At 35.5% G+C, this 18,259-nt stretch overlaps 1 protein-coding gene across 1 annotated transcript in view; it reads left to right on the forward strand.

Moving 5' to 3' along the window:
• The window catches only part of LOC123539757 (uncharacterized), a 52,646-nt gene extending 37,861 nt beyond the window's left edge, over positions 1-14,785 (forward strand). The window contains exons 4-5 of the mRNA XM_053526087.1: positions 2,613-5,220; positions 14,397-14,785. Of these exons, the coding sequence (XP_053382062.1) occupies positions 2,613-3,700 (1,088 nt within the window). The 3' untranslated portion in view covers positions 3,701-5,220; positions 14,397-14,785. The remainder of the gene's footprint in view (positions 1-2,612; positions 5,221-14,396) is intronic.
• Positions 14,786-18,259: the final 3,474 nt, after the last annotated feature.

The following is an 18,259-nucleotide window of genomic DNA, read 5'->3' on the forward strand; positions in this document are numbered from 1 at the left end:
ACACAGGCACACAGCACCAAGACAATTAATAGAAAATATAAATATTTACATTTTTGAAGTGGGGTGGGGAGAGAGAGAGAGAGGGTTATTTGTGGGTAGGCGGAAAAGTAGGATAATGAGGGGAATGAGACTAAACCAAACAATTTTAAGAGACTAAAAGTAAAATAATTTTAAAAATTCCCGCTTTACTTGACAATATGTACAGAGGGCCACATAGGATCTTTCTCCGCCACTGAAGCTTGATAGTTACCTTATGACTTTAAATGTAAACCTCCAAACAAAGAAAATAGAACCCATGGCTGATTAATAGAAAGTCTTCGTTTTCTACAGCTGGTACAAAACAGTCTTCGTGTCGCGTAGTTGAACATCCTGTTGTGTAACAGGCCTGGATTGTTGCCCGAGCCGATTCCCCCACCCCAAACCCCACCCATGTCGGCTAACTAGTGACTTATACTCATCAAAGTTACACCCAACTATTTTGGAAATAACGTTTTCTCATAATGTAGACCCAAAACGCCCCAGAGGCGAACATTTTATACTTATATTTCAAAATTCCCCAGGGGAAGAACCCTTGACCCCTTAAAATAGGGAGAGTACCCCGCCAGTACCTTAAAATTAAGAGAGAAAAAATGCACCAGAGGCAACCATTTTATACCTGTTTTTCAAACTTTCCCGGGGAGAGACCCTGAGCCCTCGAAAATGACAGGGATAACCCCTCCCATACACCGAAATTTTGAACAAAAAATGCAATAAAAGTCCAGCATTCCATATTTGTATTTCAAAATTGTCAATGGGAAAAGACCCTAACCACCTAAAATAAGGGGAGTGCCCCACTACAAATAGACAAAAATGCACCACAGGCCAACATTTCATACCTGTATATAAAAAACTTTCCCACAGATACGGACAGAGGAACCTCATACCTACCGCACGTCGCCGGTGACGCTTTAGTTTTAAACTTGTGCCCTCCCCCACCCCCCTCCCATCCTCCATCAACAATTTCTGGCCCCCGGCTTGTTGTGTAACGAAATTCAGGTCGACTAAAGACATGCGATACAACGCGCGACAATACGGAGCGCGAGCTTAATGTCTCATCAGCTAAACAGGACTCTATAGAATTACATAGTTCAGACCTGAAGTAAATCTAGTACTGTGGCGAGTACCACGTTAGTGCTCAAACCTTTAGATATTAAATATATAACGTATGTATGGTGCGGAACCACTGAAAAGCAAACGTGCAAATTAGAGTGAAAGGTCAATTCAGCCCTTCCCAAATCAAGCATGCATTACCCAGTCTTATATCTAAGTTATAAAGACTGTTTAACTTACCATATTTTGCTGGGCGACATTTAGCGTTGGTGTTGCGACATATAACGGTGGGCAATTTTTTGCGACATTTAACGTTAAAGGTGCGACATTTAGCGGCAGACGATTTTGCGACATTTAGCGTTGGTTGCGACATTTAACGTCAACCTTGCGACATTTAACGGTGTTTGCGACATTTAGCGGCGTTGCGAAATTTAACGTTGCCACAAACGTAAACGGGTTCATACATATATAAGATTTAATATTGTAAGCTGTGTTAAAATGTCAACAATCCGAAATTTTGATATACATACTAGACCGTGGTATCGACCGATCGTGCATCAGGATCGGGAGGTCGAAGAATAAACGTGACGTCATAAGTAAACAACAAATGCTTTGACGTCAAGACAATGCGATGTCGTACATAATTTACAACGAAAAATTACCAAAGGCTGCAAATATTTGTATTTACTTTTTATACTTATAAAAGTAGGCTGGATTTAATAATTATAATAGAATTGTTGCCTTTTAGATTCGGTCTATATGTGGAATTATCGACCTGATAAAAGCGATATCAACCTCGGGCTGCGCCCTCGTTCGAGGCATACAAACACTAAATAGGAAAATGGCGCGAAAAAAAAAGGTAGTCGCATAATGGCGGAGACAAATAGTCCTCAGTTTTTTTGCTCTGTAGAGCTATTTTCCTTATTTTCTTTGCAGTTTTCTTTTGCTGAAATCACATGACAGATCTATGTTTGACATGTAGGTAGCATTTTCATAATGAATTAACAACATGACAAAAAGATTTATGGAAACTTAGATCATACACCCCCAGTATAATTCAGGGTCTCATCTTTTAGCTGATTTTGCAGTTTGTGTGTTAACTGAAATTATTTTTCTTGCATCAAACATGACCCCTACCTTTCTTTTGATTTTTATTTAGCACTGACAATATTCTTCAAGAAAATGTAGGTTACAGACATTTAAAATGGGTCCTGATGTGTGCTGCGGGCATTGGAAATAGGTCAATTTTATATAGATATCGCTATTATCAGGTCGATAAATCAACATATCGACCACACTTAAAGGCAATAATTGTATAGTATTACAGTCAAAAATAAGCGACGACGGACAACTGTATAATGATAAGGATAATAAACTCTGCAATCTACACATCAACAACAATTTACTTATGTTTACCCTTTACACAAAAACTATGTAGACTGGCTGTATATGTGTTCTTCTAGAAAATGAATCTGTTAAACACGAATTTGAAATAACAAACGACGTTTCTTTTTATATTTCAGACCTGAAGGAAGATTTGATAGGTCTCTACAGGAAAATGCACCATACTCTACCTATGTCACCTTTAATGGAAGAAAATGACACGCCTCTCCTTAAGTTTTACGTCATGCCAGACATAGAGTCAGTGGAAATTCAGAGGACGCGTGGAGGTGGCAAAGAAATTAGATCAAAGGTTACGTCATTGCATGATGTTTTCTACAAGAAAAATGAACCATGTCATGAAATTTACCTTACTGCGGATGCTGGGTTTGGGAAAACAGCATTAAGTAAACGACTGGTTTTGACGTGGTGTCAAGCCAAAAAATGTATTCAAAATGAAAAGAAATACTTTAAAGAGGGAGATATTAGTACAATGTCGAAATTTGAATTTGTGTTTCTGTTGTCTTTACGTGATTGTTCTGAAGAATGGGACATTGATGAGATGATCAAAAAACAAATAATTCAAGATCTAGCACACACTATTTCAACTAGTGATTTTGAAAACATTCTTTCTAGGGAAAAATGTCTGATAATTTTGGATGGTTTGGACGAATTCACACACGTAACACCTGCCTGTAAACAAGGAAAAAGTGACATTCCACACAGGAAAGCTAGGAGGAAATGTACAATTCTCACAACAACTAGACCGTGGAAGTTGGGCGTTAGTAAGATACGTTCAAGTGAAATAGAGCGAAAGTTGGAACTTATTGGACTTAGTAAAACGTCTGCTAAAAGTTTAAAAAGGACTGTGATCTCACTGTTATGTGGTAAAACTGACATAAAAAATCACATTCCAGACTTTGATCGCTCTATCAGTGATAGAGGTATTTCGGATTTGGAAACTATTCCGCTCTTACTTATGTATCTTTTGTGTTTATGGTGTGATGGAATAGAGCTAGGAGCATCTAGAACTGAGTTATATTGTCAATTTGTTGAACTGCTTCTTAAACGAACGTTTAAAAAATATCCCGACATGCAACAGTCGCGCGAACAGTCCCAGAGTGATATCCCACAGTGCTTCGGTGAACATGAACATTGTAAGGAACACTACACATTTCTGCAAGCTTTAGGACAATTAGCATTTGAAACGTTATTCAGTGAAAACAAATAAAACACCCTTGTGTTTAGCCAGTCAATGACAGAGAAACATCTATCCCCGGAGTTTCTGAAATTAAGTCTTGACTCGGGAATATTAACACAAAGCACAGAAAAGACACTAACAAAACAAATCTCGAAATTTTCTTTTTCACACAAAACTGTGCACGAATTTTTTTGTGCATTGTGCATTAGCTGTCAAAATGAAAGTGATGTCAAAAACATTGTTCGAAACAAATGCAAAAGTTTGCAAAGTATTCTTGATATGTCGACAGTGCTTGTTTTCATCAGCGGAATGAATGCAGAAACCATTTCTTCAATATCACAGGAATTTCTTTCTGTTATCAGCGAAGATAAGACAACGAGCAAATATAGATCCACGACTGATGAGGTCTGTGAACCTCTGAAAGACATACAAGACATGTACATTTCTTGTATGAAAGAAAACACGAGCGATAAGGAACTCAAACTTTTCTGCCAATATTTTTTCTTTCGTAAAGATTGTAAAGAAGAAAAATACTTTACAAATTTAGCACGGCTCGCGGTAAACAATAAAAACAACATGGCGTCAATACATATCAACACATACAGTGGTCGTAGTTTACGTGAAATTATTGATTGTTGTGAATTGCACGAACTGTTCCAGATCAATAAAATATACTACTACGGTGAAGAAGAAAACGCAGAGCTTCCTGTACTGTTGGACAAGTCTCCGAAATGTGTCACTGTTAAATCGTCTGTTCTACATGGTTCTTGGAGCCGTGAAATGTTGGAAACATTACAGAATAATTCTCTGTTACAAGCAATTTATATCTCAGGTTTCGAGATGAGCCACGATGTACTGAATGACTTTCTGAATTATATTATAAACAGAAAAACAATGACGGAGATTAGTTTGTGGCACTTACGGTGTATCGAGCACAAGCGTTCGTGTACTTTCAGTTTAGATTTTAGTCAGCATTCAGATCTAAGGAAGTTAGAATTGTTCGAGATACCTAAAGTGTCACAATTGAAAGTTAATAGTCAAGTGAAACACGTGAAGTTGTCGTGTATCAATCTAGGTGAAAGGTCGCTGCCTCCTGAAATGGCGAATATTGAAAGTGTTTATTTGTGGAATGTAAACATGTCTGCTTCAACATTGCGTGATCTCGTTAAGGTAGTGGAGAAACTTTCACACAAAGTCACAGTAACAATAGAGAGGTGTGAGATAGAACCGGAAACAGAGTTTGAACACGTTAAACAATATATACACTCATCTCAGAATTTCCGAGTTATACCGGAGGATATAGCTGGGAGTTTGTGTTTGAAACAAAAGTTGAAAGTTAAGTTACTATATAAACTCAGACATATAGTGTCAATGTATATAAACATTATTCATAAAACACATATTACACCTTTACACACAGACATATAACATTTTTGTGACATACATATGTGTAGATAATTAAAAATAGTGACAGTCGCGTGTGGAAAATTAATTGTTGGAGCCAATTCGTAGGAAAGGATGGACGTTCTTATACATGGATTAATATACAAGTAAGTTATTTTATTTGCTTTTATTTATTATATTCTAAACTTAAATATATATTTTTAACAGTTTTATAGAATTGAGCCCCGTCATGTAAAAAGGGGCCATCTTTGTGAAAAATGTTTCCTTGAGAACAGAAATCGTTCATTGATCTCTGTTCCCAAATTGACGATAGTTATTATTTTACATCTTGAGAAATGGAGTATATTTAAAGTTTTATAAGCCCCCAACCCACTCCACTCCCACACCACACCGGGCCTGCATCTACTAGTCGGACCATCCGTCTGTCCGTCCGTCTGTCTGTCCATCCCTTTCCGATTAAGAACAAAAGAAAACTCTTTACCATGGATAACTGAAACACTTTGGTCAACATACGTCAGACGTCATAGGATGATTGTCTATGGTCAGTTAATGACCCCTATCATTTCAAGGGTCAAGAGGTCAAAGGTCAAGGTCACAATGACCTGGAGACTGAAGACGGTCCGTCCGTCTGTCTGTCTGTCCGAGCTCACTTTTGCATACTTAGGTGGCTATAGGAACAATAGGTAACTGTACTTTTTCTTTAATGTCATTCATTCGGTAAGGCTTTTATGTGGCTATTTTTCTCTTACATGGCTAAAAGAAAAATAGAGAGAACAAAAGAGTAGCCACATAAATATTCATATGTAGGAAAGTCCGTCCGTCTGTATGTCCGTCTCTTTCCGATTAAGAACAAAAGAAAACTACACGCTCTTTACCATGGATAACTAAAACACTTTGGTCAACATACGTCAGATGTCATAGGATGATTGTCTGTGGTCAGTCAATGACCCCGTCATTTCAAGGGCCAAAAGGTCAAAGGTCAAGGTCACAATGACCTGGAGACTGAAGACGGTTTTAGATCGATAACTGAAAAATACTTTGGCCAACAGAAGTCAGACTTAATAGGATGATTGCTTGTGGTCAGTAAATAACCCCTATTGTATTAAAGGTCAATAGGTCAAAGGTCAAGGTCACAGTGACCTTGAGAATGAACATGGTTTCCCATTGATAACTGACCCGATGCTTACAAAAAATTCTTAGTCTCAGTTGAGTCTGAAAAAAAATTTAACCTAAAAGGCGTCAAACTTCTAAGGATAATTGTTTGAGTTCAGAAGATGACCCCTGTTGTTTTACCGGTCAACAGGTCAAAGGTCAAGGTCACAGTGACCTATAGACTGAAAAAAGTATCATGATTAACAGCCGAAAAAGTTTTTAACCTACATGCACCAAACTTTATAGGATGATTGCATGTGGTCAGAAGATGACCCCTGTAGTTTTAAGGATCAGTAGGTCAAAGGTCAAGGTCACAGGCATCTTGAGACTGAGAACGTATCCTGACTAATGACTGAAAAAAGAATTCAATCTTTAATAAATAATTGTGCCAAACTTTATAGAATGGTTGACTAAGGTCAAAAGATGACTCCTGTAGATTTAAGGGTTGATAGGTCAAAGGTCAAGGTCGCAGTCATCTTTAGACTGAAAACGTATCCTGATTAATAACTGAAAAAGATGTTTACCTACATTCGCCAAAGGAAGAGTGAGTGTGGTCAGATGATGACCCCTGTAGTTTTATAGGACAATAGGTCAAAGGTCAAAGTCGCAGTGACCTTAATACTGAAAACGTATCCTGATTAATAACTGAAAAAAAATAACCTTCATGCGACAAACATTATAGGATAATTGCCTTTGGTCAGAAGATGACCCCTGTGGTTTTACCGGTCAATAGGTCAAAGGTCAAGGTCGCAGACATTTTGAAACTGAAAACGTATCCTAATAATAACTAGAAAAGATTTTAACCTAAATGTGCCAAACATTAAAGGATGAGTGTCTCTGGTCAGTAGATGACCCTGTGTATTTAAGGGTCAGTAGGTCAAAGCTATAGGCCGCAGTCAACTTCGACTGCAAACGTATCCTGATCAATAACTGAGAAAGATTTTAACCTATATGCGACACATTTTATAGGATCGTTGCCAGTGGTCAATAGATGACCCCGGTAGTATAAAGGGTTAATAGGCTAAAAATCATAATCGCAATGACCTTGAGACTGAAAACGGTTTCACGTTAGTTACTATAAAATTCTTTGGCCTACAGGCGTCAAACTTGACAGGATGATTGCATGTGGACATTAAAAGATCCCTTTTCTTTTAAGCTCCAGTAGGTCAAAGGTAAAGGTAGCAGTGACCTTGAAACTGAAAATGGTTTCACATTTGTAACTGTTGAAAGACTGACCTACAGACGTCAGACTTCATAGGATGATGACATGTATACATTAAATGGCACCTGTTGAGTCAAGGGTCAAAAGGTCCAAGGTCAATGTCACAGAGACTGAAAACAGTTTCACATCGGTAACTAAAAAAAATAACTTCGGCTTACAGAATTCAGACTTCATAGGATGATAGCCTGTGGTCAGTAAATGACCCCAGTCGTTTTAAATATCAATAGATCAAAGATCAAGGTCGCAGTGACCTTGACACTGAAAACGGTTTCCCATTGATAACTGAACCGGTGTTTACAAGACATTCAGTCACAGCTGAGTCTTAAACACTATAACCAATAGGCGTCAAATTTCAAAGGATAATTACCTGTGGTCAGAAGATGATACGTTTTGTTTAACATTTCAAGGTCAATAGGTCAAAGGTCAATGTCGCAATTTTCTTGAGACTGAAAACGTACATTTTGATAAAGAACTTTAAAGGATGATTGCCTGTGGTCAGAAGGTGACCCCTGTTGTATAAAGGGTTAATAGATCAAAGATCATAATTGCAGTGACCTTGAGACTGAAAACGGTTTCACATTGATTACCTAGGGGTAGGGTATAACATGTACAGAGGCATTTTCTTTCTGTTCTGGTGCCACTGGCAGTGACCTTGAGATTGAAAATGTTTTCACATCGATAATAGAGAATGACTTTGGACCACTGGTGTCAAATTTTATTGTATAATTGTCTGTGGTCAATAAACGAAATATTTATATTTTTGAGGTAAAGTGGTCCAGGTCATAGTCGCAGGGACTAAGTGATGGTCTTATAATTGTAAAACGCGTTTAATTATTTCAATTAAGGAAATGATGAAAGACGGCCATTTTTTTCATGATGGGTAACAGTATAGAAATTAGATTTATTTCCTTTTCAAAATTTAAATACTTTTATGAATTGATAGAAAGCAATTTTCAATATCTCCGAATGGTATTTTTCAAAATGACATCAACTTATCAACAACTGGTGTCATCCTCCTTTGTTAGATCATGAAATAGCCATTAATTATCGACAATGTGTCAGTTTTGATGTTCATAGTTTTATCTTGGTTAAAGATTATAGTCGATCTTTTATCATATTTATTTCTTCAAAATACGTCTATTTATATATAAAACTAGAAATATTACTGAAGGTGGTGAATGTATCCCCTGCACGCACTGACACCGTACGTTGCAATTTGACGCACCCAATTTAAAGTAACAAAAAACAAGTCAATAATGCTGATGAGTAAAGTTTGTAATAGAGCGGTTTTCTTGGTGAAATCTGTATATTGGCGGTAACAAAAATCGCGGAGTTTAGATTTTGCGCTATCAATGTTGACCGCGAATATAGCGAAAATTAAACCTCCGCGAATATAACCCGCTTTACAGTAGTTTAGTTACCTAAGCTTGATTTCCGTCGGCGTCGGTCTCAATACCATGCACCATATAAGTTCTGCATATATGCAGGTTTCTCTTAAGACTTAAACAAATGCTTTTAAACTGCACACACACATTTTGCATCAACAACTGACCTCACAGGACAAGTTGCATGTTAATAAGTCTAGCTTTTTTTGTCGATATTATGTCTGTAACATCACTGTAGCTTGTATTGTTTTAATAGTTATACCCTTTTTAAACTAACAAATTTCGCTTAATTTAAAGAATGACATGTATGCTCGTTTCTCACGTATTATTGGAAAAACCGTGTTCAAAATTAATTTAAACCTTTTGCACCATTAAATTGACCTCATAGGACATGTGACTTTACTGTAGTTTTTTCATCAAACTGGTCCCTTTTAACTTAGAAATAATATATATACCAGTAAAAGAATTAGATTGCTCTTTGGTATATATCACAGACACATCATACATATTTTGTATTCTTTCTTGAGTTTCTCTCAGTGATAAAATTTAAAGATTTCCTTAAAAGACTAAATGTCCTCCACTTTTACCAAGCAGCTACTTGAAAAGAATATAATCAAAGCTTAAAATCATCCGCAGACATTTCTCTTTTCAATTAAACACCAACAAAGCATATATCTGCCATAAGAAATGACCTTAACAAGGCGGAGAAATGGCACTATATTGATATTGACTACAATCAAGCGGACCGAAGAGACATATCCGGCGAATTACTGGACCAAGGAGGCATATCCGGCGAATTACTGGACCAAGGAGGCATATCCGGCGAATTACTGGATCAAGGAGGCATATCCGGCGAATTACTTCGGCATATCCGACATATTACATCAAACGCACACTTGAACCAGAACAACTACATTCATTAAGAATATGTCTACGTACGCGTCTGATTTTATGGAAGTAACTTATTCATTGAATGTTTTACAATTTCTTTTACATTTGATACTGCGGAGCTAATATCTTTAATTATAAGTATCTAAATCTAAGCAATCTGTATCAACATTAAAAAATACCAGCTGTATTTAATATATATGGTATTTGAAAAGTCGTTTAGTGTCTTCTCATAAAGTAAATGCACATTATTATAACATAATTTAAAGCCTATGAAATTATATATCTTCTGTACTTTTAATCACGAACGCGTTTCAACACTAGTTTACAAGTTCGTATGTTTTAACATAGTTATACTTTTTATTAATCCCCCGCCACAAGTGGTGGGGGTTATAGGAATGATCTCCGTCTGTCCTTCCGTTCGTCATTCTGTCCTTCCGTCCGTCCGTCTGTCCGTAACACTCGTGTCCGCTCCATATCTCCTAAACCCCTTGAAGGATATTTTTTAAACTTGGGTCAAATGATCACATCATGAAGACGATGTGCAGAACTAACGAGTCAGCCTTGGCAGCTCAAGGTCAAGGTCACAACTCAAGGTCAAAGGTTTGAGCCTTCCATTTTGTGTCCGCTCTATATCTCCTAAACCCCTTGAAGGAATTTAATAAAACTTGGGTCAAATGATCACCTCATCAAGAGGATGTGCAGAACCTATGAGTCAGCCATGTCAGCTCAAGGACAAGGTCAAAACTTAGGGTGAAAAGTTTAAGCCTTCCATTTTGTGTCCTCCTGCTCCTAATTCCCTTGAAGGATTCATACGAAACTTGGGTCAGATGATCATCTCATCAAGGCAATGTGCAGAACTCATCAATCAGCCATACCGGCTCAAGGTCAAGGTCAAAACTCAGGGTCAAATGTTTTAAACTTTCATTTTGTGTCCGCTCAATATCTCTTAAACCCCTTGAATTTTATAAAACTTTGGTCAAATGATCACCTCATCAAAGCGATGTGCTGAACTTATGAGTCAGCCATGCCGGCTCAAGGTCAAGGTCACAACTTTAGGGTGGAAGGTTTAAGCCTTCCATTTTTTGTCCACTCTGTATCTTCTAAACCCCTTAAAGGATTTTCATGAAACTTGGGTTAAATGAACACCTTATCAAGAACTCATGAGTCAGCCATGTCAATTCAAGGTCAAGGTCACAACTCAAGATCAAAGGTTTGAGCTCTTTATCTCCTAATTCCCTTGAAGGATTTTCATGAAACTTGGGTCAAATGATCACCTCATCAAGACGTTGTGCAGAATGTATGAGTCAGTCATGTCAGTTCAAAGTGAAGGTCACAGCTAAAGGTCAAATGTTTATACTTTCACTATCAATAGCATTGGCGGGGGATTTAGCTGTCTTTTAGACTGCCTTGTGGTAAGAGACGACCAATTGTTTTCCCATAGACTTACATTGTAACATTATGTACGACCTTCCATACATCGTAACATGTATATCTAATTACAAATTTTTCAAGAACTACCTTAGTTCTACCAAAATATCGCACGAAAAACATATGAATAGTGATACTTTATTTAAGTAATTTTCGAGTGACTGAGATGACCCCCTGTTTACATCATTGACATGACGGGAGAAATTCGTTTGATAAAACTTTTTTTCAAAACACATAAAATGTAGCAAATATTGTCAAAATGTACAATAAAATACTGTAAATGCAGTGAAAATATATCAATTTTGAAAAAATAATCACTTCCTGGGTTTGTTTACATGACTGACCAATCAGAACGCACAGACGTTACCTTATTCCCAGTTATACACTTACCTCATTCCCAGTAAGTTCCCTATACTGTTTTGAATTTGTGGTCTCTGACCTATAGATGAATGTTTCATATAATATTTTCCAATTTTACATAGATATTGTGAAACATGATACAATACCAAATGTCTTACAAAGTTTCATCAAGAAATGTTCAGTTTTAAGAAAGATATGGACAGTTTACTGAGGTCACCCCCTGTCGATTTAGATGCCCAGACTTGGGCCCTGTCGTCGTCAGATTGCAATTTTTCGTGAAAAATTCAGTTATCTGCACTTGATTTGACTTGGAAGCTGAAAAACGATTCATTCCGTAAAAAAATAGAAATAAAGTCTAAAAATTTTGATCATTCTCTAACATTACAGAGATAAAAATGTACCCTTTTGGCCCTAAAGCTCAGATAAAAATGGGGGATAGCTGTTAAAAAAGAGGCCAAAATTTAACAAAAATTCAAATTTCACGCTTATTTTTGCACGAAAACGTCTTTCTACATCATTTACAACAGATTTGTGGCCATTTACATTACCTGTGACGGCTTCTGACGAAAGTCATGTTTTAGCTCTATTTTAGGTTAGAGACCACCAATTGTTTTCCCATAGACTTACATTGTAACATTATGGCGTGTACGGCCTTCCATACATCGAAAAATTTATATCTAATTACAAATTTTTCAAGAACTACCTTAGTTCTACCAAAATATCGCACGAAAAACATATGAATAGTGATACTTTATTTAAGTAATTTTCGTGTGAATGAGATGACCCCCTCTTTACATCATTGACATGGCGGGAGAAATTCGTTTGATAAAACTTTTTTCAAAACACATAAAATGTAGCAAATTTTGTCAACATGTACAATAAAATACTGTAAATGCAGTGAAAATATATCAATTTTGAAAAAATAATCACTTCATGGGTTTGTTTACATGACTGACCAATTAGAACGCACAGACGTTACCTTATTCCCAGGTATACACTTACCTCATTCCCAGTAAGTTCCCTGTACTTTTTTGAATTGGTGGTCTCTGACCTTGTATCAGCTTAGTGCTCGTCTGGCAGGTCTCGGTAACTCTCGTGTAGGCCGACATCCGGTGTTGGTCGATTCGATGAATATATTTCCGGTAGCTTGTTCTCGTGATTGATTTGAGCGTCTCCTATAGTGCCGTTTGGCCTTAAAAAATTCTTTGTTTCCGGTAACATGCTCAAAAACAATAGGGTAGGTAGGTCGGAATTTTTTTTTTTTTTGGAATTTTTTTTATTAAGGGAGACTTTTCGGAAACTATTTTTTTTTTTGTCAAAAAATGATTACAAATAAGGGGGTTATGTCTTTAGAGTATCAGTAAGTTGATTTCTAACATCACTGGCCATGATTAAAGCATAAAAAGTGCAGTTTTGCATCTTTTTGTTAAAATGTTGAACAAAAATTATTTCCAAGGCCATAAAACATTTAGGGTCGGTCCAAAAATTTAGGGTAGGTCGGGATACCGGAAACAGTTTCTGAACATAACATATTTCTCCATCTTTTTTCGCAAAGCGTCGCTCCTACGGTTTGATCTGATAAGCTCAACAAGTCACGTCTTTTTTTCTCTTGCATTCATATTTGTTTCCTCTACCCTACTGTTCTCACAAGACAAACTGTTTCAAGAAACTTGTTTTCTTTTCAACTCATTGATCACTTTAGGAGTACCGTCTGTTTCATATTGCAACTATTCTGTCAAATCCAGTCATCGCTTAATTACCAGCTGTTTCATTTTTGGGCCGTTTCCTTCAATTTGATCGGCTAACAATTTTTTTTACAAGTGTGTAAAACACACTAATTCGGATAACTTTTGTGCTGCTCCCGATGTTGGACTACTTTTTTAACTTTTTATTTATACTGCCAGTACAAAGATGTGAAATTATTTGTAGATCGACATATAAAAAAGTCATAAATGTCATACTTTTTGTTGAACACGCTTGCAAAACCCGAAACCTCGTATACATATCTACGGCTGTTATCGGATATGTGTACTACGGTTTCGGGTTTTACAAGTGTGTAAAACAAAAAATATGACATTCATTCCTTTAGTAAAAATGAGTAATTTATTCTGCCTTTTACAACTACAAGCCTGCTTTTCACACACTTGTCTTGTTTCTCACCATTATGAAATTTTCACTTTCTACATGTCATTCGGTTAACTAATGACTTGTCATTCAGTAAATACAATATATTAACTAACTACCACGACATTCAAACGATAAATTTAGTGACTCATATTTAAAATTCTATAAGGCTTTAAATGTTATATTGATAACAGATGAAACAGCTTTACAAATCGATGATATACATAATAATATGCTAAATTAAATTAAATTAAATGCTACTTTGAATTCTGCACATGAATGTTTACAGTAAGAGCTTTAAAGGGAGGTAATAAAAAAGAATGGAATGAATAAAATGTTCTGTTATTGCATCAATATTCAGACCTTTGACAAGTATGGGAAAAAGCAATTAAAAGAAATAGGATTTAACAATAGATTGATATACTTTGTGTCCATAATGAAAATTGTGGCAGTCGCATTTTTAAAAAAACAACATTATATGAGCGCCATTGAAAAAAACGTAAAAATTGAATGTTGAACGTCAAATGTCTGGATAGCTCGATATTCCGCGAAGTTTTAATGTCGAATGTCAAACGTTCATTTGGCTAGGACTTGAATATCTTATGCGAGCTATATTTAAACTTATCTAATGCTTTTGTGAAGCAATGCAAGATAATATTTTGAAATTGATTATGATCTTTACATTGTTACATATACGCAGCAAGACAATAGTAAATGGTATTAAAAACGTTAATTATATAATTTTCAATGTCTTTTTCAGGTCCAGTTTTCCTCTATACTTCAGTTAAATGATCGACGCCAACACCTCAAAACCATAGACGTACTTCCTGTATCAAGGCTACGTATACATCGCCATATTATACGTGAATTTACAAATTGCCGCAATGCTTCTAGAACTTCCGGTGGCTTGCCTACACACACCATAACATACTTCAATGGCATGACCTCTTGTTTCCGGCCATTGGACAACAAAAACTTGCAGGAGTATAACCGTATTATACCTAGAGGTCTGTGAGAAAAACTGCTTTCAATTATTACTTTTCATTACCAGAGACAAATCATATTGTTTTACTTAAATTAGTTGGTAAAGAACTGTCTTATTTTTACTTGTCGCAAATCGGTTTTGGATTAAAGTTTTGTACAAATGTATGTACGTTAGTTAGTATTATCATTATGTGAAAGAGTTTCAAATAGTCACGCGCGCTGTCAGAAGTCAACATTTTTTTTTAAAAAAAAAAAGCTTGATAATTGCTAACAATGTATAATTGTTATTTTAGGACATTTAGTCTTAAAATGTCTGGAAATGGCCGTTTTATGGAATACACAATGTACAATGAAATTTGCTATGTTTGACATACCACGGCGAGGAAAATAGATTTTGTTTGAATTGTTTAAATATTAAATGTATTTTGTTCTAAGAAACAAATATATTGTGAGGCATGTTTTTTATGTCGTTTCCAAAATCAGTATTTGTTTGCATAGTCCGTAGCCATATACAAAAACATCTAATATTTTCAAGTTGGAGTCCTCTAAAAAGGGATATTATATGTACTCTCTGTAGAAAATTAATTGTTTCTGGCGGACGGCATTCATAATTTCACAAGTAAGAACATATGACCGTTACCGGCCATTACCAACTTTTAGTAACATCTCTAAACCGATAAAGCGGGACAGATCTACCTATCATAAAAATCAATAAAACCGATAATCCAATATCATCGCTACCGGACGGATTCGTTGATTTCCGTACTAATTGTTGTTGTTGTAGTAACACGGGGGCAAAAATCGATAATTAACAGCCGAATGAAGTTTTAATGATTATTAAAGTGAAAATCGGAACAAGTCGAAAATTTATATAATACTTTATATTAATTGTCAAATAAAAGTATAAGTGGATATGTTATCTAAAATATTTAGAAAGCGTACATACTTCCTCTATACGCGCTTTCTTTCACATATTATGAACATTAGAATATGAGCTTTTGTTTCTAAAATATTTTCAAAATTCTAAATCACTAACGCTTTTCGATTTTCATCGTAAAAGGTAGTAAAAACAGCAAAATTCTCATGTATTTCCGTAACATAAAGTTTGTCAGTAATTAAGTTTTGGAGCCTTCATAAGAAATATAGCTTTTTTTTTTCAAGGTATCCAAAAAGTATTTTTTTTTTGTCAAACGATCTGGAGGCCAGTCGCTTTAAAGAAAAAGAAGTATAGAAACAAGACTTATACTTTTAAAAGGAAATACTTAACCCTTACCATGCTGGACACGATTGGTTCTTCCTTTGCGATCGGTGTAGATCATGATCAGTCTGCACGGATGTGCAGACTGATCATCATCTGCACTGTCTGCCATTCAGCCAGTAACTTTTTGGTAACCCTTTTCATAATAAATAGTACTGTCCAAATTGAAAGATAGACAAGTTTATTATTGTAATTTAGCATAGTAAGGATTAAGTTTCTTATATCGTGCCTAAATAGAAATATCATATTTGCGTGACTTGAATAAGTACTGCTGACAAATACTACTACCATTGTATACATTAACTATAAATATATCGTTACAGGAAAAAATCAACAATAAATAACAATAACTTCATCAATATCTCAATTTTAGAATAGCAGATAATAATAACTTAAGTTTTTTCGTGAAATTTGGGCCAAGATCTTTACTCAGTAAATATTTACGGAACAACTCTATTAACGATGTGAATTCTAAATTTGTACTGATTCTTCCTACTGTCATACGATTCATGAAATAAGGGTAAAAATCGTAAAAACAAAGTTCCTGAAAGAAAGGGAAAAGACTATATAAAGACAGAAGGAAGTGAAATATATATATTACAACGCAAAAACCATAAAACCATAAAAATACCTATCACTTGTAGTAAGTGGGGTAACATATCTTTTATGACCCAGCTTGAAACAACACTGAACGGATACTGTTTACCCGTAGGCAATATTGTAATACACAATAAAAGTCAAAGGGTAATTTTAAGATATTTGTTACAATTAAATTATTTTATGCTTGATATGATTGTGTGCAATCTTGAGACTAAAACAAACAATAGATATCGCAATTTCTTAAACGAATGATTAAAGAATTTACCAAAAACATGCATTAGTTTAAGAATACAGAATAATATATACAAAGGAGGTTCGGAAAGAAGCAGAATTATTAGTCCACCAAGGCTATCTTTCAAATTAAAGTTTGGTCATATTATGAATAATAGAAAATGATTTTTTTTTTGTTTCATAATTATTAAAAAAATCACATATGAAGAAAAAAAGATGACCGCGTCGGAGATCGGACCTGGACCGCCGCGGCAATAAAAAAGTCACCAGCGGCAATAAATGATATAGGTAATATAGGTATCTGGAAATTAATCATCGCTATATTTCTTAAGAATGCTTTGAAACTCAGTTACTGACAAACTATATTTTACGGGAAACACATGAGAATAAGATGCTTTAAGTTTTTTGTTTTTTTTGCGATGAAAATTAAAAGCATTTGTATATTTTATAAATGCGAAATGAACACTAAATCCTCAATAGCGTTATTTTAAACGACAGCAGATCTAGGTTTCGGCGTTTCTGAGTTCAACAATTAATTTGTTTTAATTTGTCTTATTACAATCTCAGTTTTCTTTTGTCAATGTGAAGTTGCCTACAGTTTATAGGCTTTGAGCTATAACAACTTGTACCGACAAAGTCAGGCTAGCAGACGACACTATTTTCCGTAACAGCTTCCGAGTACTTACGGATAAGGGCGGAAAAAGCCTGATTTTTTAAGAAATGTTCACTGTACACACTAAAATGCAAAAAGGACCAAACAAACCATTATTAAATTTAAAACAAATTACACATAACGAAAATGGAATAATTTTTCTACATTTTTAGGGGTATCGAATTTTTGATTATTTGCGGAAAATATCTCATTTTATCTGTTATATTTGAAAAGTCAGTTTTTTTTTACCCGTTTCATACAGAATCTATATGAACTGAGGTGGGTCTATTTAAAGTAAAAAAGGACCAACCAAATATTAAAATATTTAAAAAAAAAATATTCATAATATCCGGAATAAATTAAACTTTAATTTGTGGGGTATCGAATTTTTGATTTCCAAATAGAACTTTTTCTATTTAAGTAATTTTTTCCTTCTTTATTTATATAGGCAAATTTATCGATTTTCCGATAGATCGATGTTACTAAAAGTTGGACCGTGAATATCAGTTATGTATAAACGAAGACCTTGTAAAGTACGTAGCGGACTTTTCATAATTTTGATAAAAAAGTTAAAACTAGGAATTATTTTTATGCCCCCGGCATCTACTGATGCGGGAGGCATATAGTGATCGTCCTGTCCGTTCGTCCTTTTGTCCGTCCGTACGAGGTTAACCAAATGGAACCGTTTCGTCTAGCATCAATACCCCTTACTAGAATGACTTTATACTAATGCAGATGTAACCTGTGGACACTCCTCATCTTCAGACATCACCTGACCTCAGTTTGACCTTGACCTTGACCTCATTTTGTGCTTTATATGGGCCATCTCCTGGTTAACCAAATGGGACCGTTTCGTCTAGCATCAATGCCGCTTACAAGAATGAATTGATACTAATAC

Source organism: Mercenaria mercenaria, chromosome 16 (assembly GCF_021730395.1).
Source record: "Mercenaria mercenaria strain notata chromosome 16, MADL_Memer_1, whole genome shotgun sequence".
NCBI lineage: Eukaryota > Metazoa > Mollusca > Bivalvia > Venerida > Veneridae > Mercenaria > Mercenaria mercenaria.